This window comes from Pygoscelis adeliae, unplaced genomic scaffold (assembly GCF_000699105.1).
Source record: "Pygoscelis adeliae isolate BGI_AS28 unplaced genomic scaffold, ASM69910v1 Scaffold197, whole genome shotgun sequence".
In the NCBI taxonomy this organism is placed as follows: domain Eukaryota; kingdom Metazoa; phylum Chordata; class Aves; order Sphenisciformes; family Spheniscidae; genus Pygoscelis; species Pygoscelis adeliae.
In genome coordinates, this window is record NW_008825105.1 from 2116582 (window position 1) to 2124872 (window position 8291).

Sequence of the window (8291 nt, forward strand, 5' to 3'; positions counted from 1 at the left end):
CAGACAGAGAGGGGTGACGACTGAACCCCTTGACGGCTACCTCGATCCAAGCCTGTACCTCATGCAATCAGGGCAAAAAGTTGTCCAGGTGTTTATCTTCACTCTTCACCCTGTTGCTGTACCCTGAGTGGGAGAGCTGGGTGTGCATCGCCTGCACGAGATGGCTGCAGGCTCTGCAAGCTGGCGGAGCATCCCCCATCCTGAGTTAGTCCTGGTCCTGTGCCATGTGGACCACTCCAAGGGCAGCGAGTACCTGCCCTTTTCCCACAGCCTGCAGCTGTGTTTGCTTTGTGCCTCTGGAAAGCCTGACCCGTCGGGACTTCCCAGCTACCAAGCTAGTAGCAGTGGGACCAGCAGCAGGTCTGCCTTGCTCCAGGGCTGGTCACACCCCTGAATGGAAGCTGGGACATTCACTTGGCTACTGATGCACGGGCCACGCTTCCCAGGCATGTCCCCCAAACTTTCTGACCCCGCTCAGCTTGTCCAAGGACTGAGATGATTGTCAGGTGAAGACTGTCTAAACAGTGTGCAGGAGCAAGAGCAGACAGGCAGAAAACGCAGGAACCGTCACGGTGAGCTTCTTAGGAGCTCAACCCAGGGGTGGTGGGTGAAGCTTGAACAGACAGAGTGTGTGTGCTGGGGCAGAGCCAGGGGGGCAGCTGCTCTGGGGTGGGGGCAAGGCTTTAACCAACTGCATTGCACCCCCTCTGACCTTTCCTTCCCTGATCTCCTCCTCAGCCCACGCTGAGGGAGCCAGTGGCCTTACCGGGAGGCTATTCTGGTGAAGTGCTTATAGGCGTTCTCCTTGGTGGGCTGCAAGGATTTCAGCATGCCGCGAAACTCTGCGTCGTACCGCTCGTTGATGTCGTCACCGATGATGGCCAGGCGCCTTCCCACCCGGCTCCCGGTGCTGCCCAGAGGGAAGATGGCATTATGGATGGGTCTGCCTTCACAGCAAGACCGGTAAGTAGGACCAAGGGGTGGGTCCGTAAAGGAGCCTGGCTCAGGATGAGGTTGAGGGACGTGCATAGGGTTGGTATCAGAGTTTTACCTGTCCAGCTCCTGCTGGATCTCCTCGATCTCTGGGTCCATGGGCACTTCCTCCCGTCTCTCCGCTCTCTCCTGTTCGTAGCGGTAGAAGGCATAGCTCCGAAACACCTCCTCCGTCTCCTTCACCACCTGGTCTTCTGAGGGGGAGAGAGACAAGAGGAAGGAAAGTCAAGGGAAAAGCTCATCTCTCCCCTTTCCCAAGTTGGAAAGAGACCATTCCTTCATTTTCAGCCTAAATTTGTGCTGTTTGTATTAACACTGGTCTTTTGCAATAAAACAAAAAGAATCCAACATAAATTAGTTCTCAGAAAACTAATTTTGAAGCCAGCCTTCGTTCTTAGGGGCACAAGCCCACCTTTTGAATCCACTTTTGGCAAGAGACAGCTAAAGGACTGTCACAACACAAACCAGATGTTCAAGTGCTTGTGCTCGGCAGCTCTCTCCCCGTGACAGCACCTCTCAGTAAGGGCATTGCTCAGCACAAACAAGTTCAGGAATCTCAGACCCAGACCCAAACTGGAGGCAAAGCTGAGTCTAGCACTGCCCATCAACCCTCAGCAAACAATCTTGTTTTTCAGCGTCACCAACGATTGTGCCCTTGCACGGCATCAGCAATGACGTTAAATCGGTCATTTTAGTATAATTCCTTGCCACTTCAATCACACATCACTGGTCTCACATACACCCATCACCGTGGCAGTGGCAATGCCAGGGCAGGGTTTGCAACTTCTGCATGGGCTGCTGGCAGGAACAGAAAGGAGAGGAGCTTTTGAATAACTGGTAAACTGTAGCCCAGAGAGGTGACTCCCCATCCTGCGCTTGAAAGCAGATAAACAGCCAGGTGATAAGTTTGAACTGAATGCCTGCTCCTGCTCCAGCACACCCATTGCCACTGTGCAAAAGCAGGCACCCAGATCCCCTGCTTTGCTCACAAATACCCGTGGAAGCAATACGCCCATTGCACGGTGAGCGGGAGGCTGCGGCTGGGGAGGGGGCGAGCCGGGGCTGTTGTGGGGGGAGGCTGGGGCTGGTTTTGGGTGCCACAGCTTCCTTCCCCTGCTCCCCTAAACAAGCAGGGCTCGGCATGCCAGGTATTCAGGGTTCAGCGGGGGAACATGCCCAGGCAATAACGTCACCCAGCCCCGACAGCGCGCGAAAACCGACCCGGCTCTGTGCAAGCAGGAAGCGAGTCAGAAACAACCGGCGTCAACAAGTGTGCGCCCGTCTGCAAACGGCTTGAGGTCAAGACCCACACGCATGTCCCCCATGACCACGCTGCCTGGGGAAGAGCAAGGGTCTGGACGTGGCCAGGACCTGCCCCCTCCGGAGCAGGGAGCCCCCGGCGAGGCGTTTCTGTCCCGTAGGTACCATGGTGACTGATACCTTATCACATGTGTTACATTGCTCCTGGGGAAAGTACCCGGTCTGTCACGGGATGTCTTTGATTAGAGCTCGGTTTCAGCTGGCTCGAGAAGCAATCTGGGCTAGAGCACCGGTTCCCAAACAGCCGGCAGCCCAGCTAAGTCACCCCACAGGGCTCGGGGGGAGCTGGCCCTAAGGTCCCAGTAACACAGTTCTTCCCAGTTTCTTTTTTCTAAGATGTAAAATTTGTAGGGGACAGAAATGGTATGGACGGATCAGAGCCCTGCTGCTTTAACAGGGTATCACCATTCACGGTGGAGATTACAGACATTAAACGAGGCGCAGAGCCCAGGTAAATGAGCTACTTGGGGGAACATCAGAAGCGCAGGACCCTGGAGACCCGTGGCTTTAGATCATCGTCCTGCAAGGTGTGCTGGTGACACGCAGCAGCACATCTGCACCAGCAACACTGTCTAGCAGCAGTGCAGCTCGCTGCAGCCAACCCAGCTAAAACCCTTTCCCAGCATCCTAGTATATCCACCCGCCAGACTGGCCATGCAGTTCTCTGGCCACTGGAAATTGCATTTCCAATGCAGAGATGCTCCTGCCTGAGCAATGTCCCAGGGCTGGGGTGTGAGGACCTGGCCTGGTGGACACAGCTGTCCTGGCAGTACTGCCCCATAAAACCCTGTATCCAAGTCTCCAAGGCATGCCACGCCGCTCGTTGCAGAGGTTTTCTGGCTGGTCACATCTACACGGCCCGCATGGGGCTCTGGGGAGATGGGCCCAGCCCCGGATGGGGTGCGGGGAAGGGAGAGGACCTGTCGTGCAAAGACTCAGGTTACGCAGAGTTCAGGTTGGGTAAATAAAGGTGAAGGGAAGTGACAAGTCCTCGTTGCTGTGTTTTCAGGGGATTGTTTTTTGTTTTGCAGGAACAGGTCTATTTGGCGGTAAACAAATCCCACCTTATGGAGGAGCCCGCGGAGCCAGTGACCGCTCCACCGAGAGCCAGAAAATGAAACCGACTGACTCACAGTTTCAGCGAGAGGCAGGGTAAACACACTGCGAGAACAAAAGAGGAAATAAGTGTACCAAAAAAATTCCCTGGTTTTAATTACCCCAGGCACTATTTTTAGTAACACAAGGACAGGCGAACACACATCTTCTTTCCCCCCAGGTGCTAACCCACAGCATGCGCTGGGACCATCTCTGGGTCTCTTCCACTCAAAAGAAGAGGATCTGGATCAAGATTTGCCTTGTGGACTCCCAGTACCAGCAGCAGAGAGGAGGAGAGCGGTTTGGAGCTCCGCTGGGATCTTTGGGCTCCCTGTGGGATCACTGGGGCCGTGTTAGGGGGCTCACGAGCTGCTATGACCCCCCACACTGCAAGGGAGGACCTGCTCCCCTTCTGCTGCATGAAGCAGCGACCCTGTCGTCCTCGGTCCCCAGCGCACTCCCAGCATCTAGACCAGACCTACCCCAACAGCGTCTTGCCTGGATCCACACCGTAGACAACACTGACCAGACCCCAGCCAGTCTCAAACACGCAACGCCTGCATTTCTGTGCAAGATCCTTTGTTTCTCACCGTTCCTATCTCCCAGGGAGCAGCTGTGCTGCAGTAAAAACTGGCAGGTCTCACCAAAGTTATCCATCAGACCTTGTTACAACTAAATTAAATAGCCCTGCTACAGACTGTAATAATGACAGATGCAACCTGGCAGCATCCCTTTCGAGCTCCGGAGCCAGGCAGTAACTACACGAAGAGGTGCATCTGTTTGCACAGAGGGAGATATCCAGCCTGGAAACAGCAACTGGCTCCGAAGGGAGAAGACAGCTCCGGGGAACCAAGAACGGTCTCTGGAGATTTCTGCCTCGAGGGGAAGCTTGACTCCACCTCACGGTAGTTGCAATTCATGTGTGGGATGAGCAGTATCTGCGTTAATGGATTTGGGTTAGCTTCCACCGGGCAAGGCAGCCCCTTGTGAAACCTATTGCCTGTCAACAGCAATGCCATCCAGGATCGAAGGCTGATCAGCCTGACACTGCATCATGCTGGCATAATCCTGCACAGCTTGCACCCGAGAGCAGAGCTTCTAGACAGGGGAATGGAAAACTGCCGTCCCCGGAGGCATCTGCACAGCACAAAGCCCTTCCCCTTATTCTGCTCTTCAGAACAAATATCTTCCCACCCAAAAGAGAAGCAATATTCTCAAACAGTCTCCCTGCAGAACTACTGGGCAAACACTCTTGGTTTTAAGGTAGAAATTAATCTGTCAATAAGGGAGATTCTCTGGTCCAGATTCTGGACTGGACTCAAGAAATCTGCTTTAATTCTTACATTCAATGGTGTCCCACCAACACACCCAGAGTTACAGGCTTACAGCAGGGGCTGAGGGCTGCAGCGAGGTTTTTGCTCTAGTACTTTGCTGCCCAAGCTGGGACCTGTCCCATATTTGCTAATCTACTCAACCGCAAAGGGAGGCTGGGCCCAGTGCTCAGCCGGATGCCTGAGATGGGTGGGCATCTCTGGCAATGTGTCTCCTTCTGCCCCATCAAGTTTTTAATAAAAAATTTTTTGGGGCATCCTTTGCAGGCCAGAACAAAGGAGTCACGAGGCAATTCCAAAGCAGAGGTTTTTCCCAGCGCAGCCATCAGAAGGATGACTTTTCCTTTTAAAAACCGAAACCACATATTGATGAGAGATGCAGTTCAACGGGAAGTCCAATACTCTGTGTCTGTGCTGGAGATAGGAACTGCATGGGCACCAAACAAGAGACAAGGATGTTTAAATGGTTTTGGTTGCTCTACAGAATGTATGAGAACCCAGGCTTAAACAGGCAGCTCACATTTTTCCTACTCATTTTGCAGCTGGTCTTGGAGATGAAGACGCAGAGATGCTCACAGACGTATGACTAACATCCCTAAGCAACTATTTATCAGTTCATGACTGGCTTCACATGCAATGTCAAGTCCAGAGCTAAGACAAACAACCAAGGACCAATCCTCACACCTCTCTAGGTATGTTACGTGAGTATTAAACACACAGACAGATGAGAAAGCCCAGGTAATCTGAGGTAAGAGAACAGTTGCCAATCTGACACTGCAAACAGAGTCAGGGTGGCTGGGCTTCCCATGCACCACCCTGACACCTTGGACACCCTTGCGGAGACTTGCATCAAAGCTCTCTCCGTTTCCCTAGTAGTAATAAGTGGATATAGCAACACATCACCTTTCTTAACAAAGTGCTTTGGGATTCCAGCCGACGGGGTCCACACAGGAGCTAAGTGTGACCACATAAACGATATTTTCGTCACGTGGACTGGCCCCTCTGCAGTCTAGGAGAGCTGAGCTGCATTTGGCGTAGTTACCTGCAAGCGTGAGGACAGCCACATCCACGGCTTGTCCCGCAGATCTGAGCCTCGATGTATCCAAACCATTCCCACAGCTGCGTGCGTACCCTGGCAGCAGGTTTGAACAGGGAGGCTCTGCCACCCCCACGTTACAGATGAGAACTGAAGGAGGGCAAGGTTAATGCTCTGAAGTATGAGCCCTGTTTCCTGAGCTCAGCTCAGCACTGTTGGTGCTGGGCCTCTCACTCCTCCTTCTGCAATGTTTGCTCCCCTTTTGCATGACTCTTCATGAGCTAAGTTGCTCCTCCTCTTCATCACGTACAGCCAGGAGTATGAAGCTCCTGCCTTCGTCTACAATGCCCTAAAAACACCACAAGTGCAAATTGCCACCCAACCTAGACAGAAACAGCAGCATCTTGTCCGTGCCCTAAGCAACGGCTGGTACAACAAGGGCTCAGAACGATGCTCATGCAAATCCTTGAGCAGCAGATAAATCTCTTTACTCCCTACCGCATCCAAAGACAAACGAACGGAGCAAGTGAGCCCTAAACGAAGACCAGGCTTAATACCTGTTGACGAAAGCCTTCTGCCCTGTAATCCCACAGCACGTGTTGGTGGAAGCTGCACATTTCTGCTTCTGCTGGAGTCCATGAGGCTTCTACCTAAGAGGCGTGCAGAGATCCCACCTCCAAATTCCAGATGGACCCCCCTGAGTTTTGGGAAGCAGAGGGATGCCAGTACTGCCAGTAAGTGTTTGCAAGCGCACAGGAAGCGTGACTGTAAAACAGTGTGGTTAGAGTTCAGGGCCTGATCCTCTCACTGGTTTTCACATCAGCATCTCATTGGCCTCAACAGGAAATCAGCATATGTAAACAACTGCTCTTATTTATTTATTTTCATACCTTGTAGACTTTGGTAAGGGAAGGAGACGGTATTTTTTTCTTCCAGTGTATTCATGCAGGATCTAGCACAAATGGTACTCTGAGATGGAGAGGAGTCCAGGCAATACCAGAGTATAAATATTGTAATCAGGCCAATAAAACAGCTCTGAGCTGGATCTGAGCTCAAATACGTAAACACTTAGGTGTAGCTTCAAATCTCCATTATTGACAGAGCTGCAGTGACTCAGCCTTATTTACAAGTCCACCTGCAAAACAGGTTAAGAAGCCACCCGTGTTTAACAGCTTTCTCTGCAGTGGCATTTTATCATTTTGGGATGAAACGGGAGCTGAGGTTTTTCCTGGGTTCCGTTCGTCCCCGTTCCTGGTTTCACCCATTAGTGTGAAACACAATTACACAGTCTGCTGGGCTCGGCACGCACGAGCAACGGACTGAACTGCTTCTGAATGTTGGTGAGCTGTAACTCTTCATCGCTGCTATGCCAAGGCACACCAGAGACCTGATTTCATCCAGCAGCCGATGCAGCAAGACTGAAACCAACTGCCTGAGACCAGGCACTGCTCAGCAAGGCCTGTTTTTCTGTGTGTTTTAAACATCAAGCACCTTTCACTCCCTTGTGCTTAGGGAAGGGAAAGTAAATGACACCAGGCACCAGCCGTACATCTCGCAGCCAGCCGGGGCGATCTGCCCTATGCCCAAACCCCTGTGCCACTCCGCTGTGCCTGCCTCAGCCTGCCTGCACAGAGCTGCCAGCGTACCCCAGTCCAGCAGCTCCCTGCACACTATTTTCTCCATGCCTTTCAGGCCCCCCTTGCTGCCCACCGCGCTAATCCAATGCCAAGCATCTCCCAAAAGCATTGGGCATGTGCTCTCCAAGTTCAATTCAGCATAGCTTTACGGAACTGATTTGTTATCCCAGTCTTGCAAAGGGCCCTGGAGGTATGAAAAAGACCATCTTTTCTCAAAGAAACACAGCAGGGGAAAAAAAAAACCAAAGAAAGAATGGGTTGAAAAATGCTTCCTCCCCTGAATATCACAGCAACCTTTTTACCTGAGTTGAGCTCTTGTGACAGCCTGCGCCCATTGCTTCCCCGGCGTCTGTAGGCCCTCGGTGGGTCACCGTCGTTCCCTGAGGCCATTGCAGAGAGATGCTTGGGAGTATCAGCTTTACCTGGAACAACAAAGGACAGTAAGTGAACCAGGTCATGAGCAGCCAGCAGGGACACTGGAGCCTCTCAGCCCCTTGCTCCCTCACGCACCTCCCAAGCCAGCCTTAGGAAGCCCCTTCGGCTGAGCCAAGTGCTCAGAGGAGCAATGCTGCCTGTTTTTATCTCTGCCAGTGACCTGGCTCCTCCCTTCCCGGCACGCTCGCTCCCTGATTCCTGGCCACACCAAGTCCCTTGGCTAGATTTCTCCTCTCTTCCTGACTCTTCTCAGTAACGTGTTTGCAGACAGTCGTGTGCCAGAAGAGGAAAGCCACCCAACTCCCTACCCCACTTCACCACCTCCCCACCCTTGCTGGAAACCTGCAAGCTATCCTCTGACCCGCTCAGCAAGTGCCACGGGCTACACTGGCTCTTACTCAGCCCAGACAACAGCAGCATCTGCAGTGGCTTCACGCTGGGATG

General features: G+C 52.7%; 1 protein-coding gene across 1 annotated transcript in view; it reads right to left on the bottom strand.

Moving 5' to 3' along the window:
* The window catches only part of BAK1 (BCL2-antagonist/killer 1), a 9702-nt gene extending 1886 nt beyond the window's left edge, over positions 1-7816 (bottom strand). The window contains exons 1-3 of the mRNA XM_009327401.1: positions 7715-7816; positions 1052-1187; positions 767-910 (exon numbers count right to left, since the gene is read on the bottom strand). Coding sequence (XP_009325676.1) covers positions 767-910; positions 1052-1187; positions 7715-7802 — 368 coding nt within the window. The 5' untranslated portion in view covers positions 7803-7816. The remainder of the gene's footprint in view (positions 1-766; positions 911-1051; positions 1188-7714) is intronic.
* Between the last annotated feature and the right edge of the window lie 475 nt (positions 7817-8291).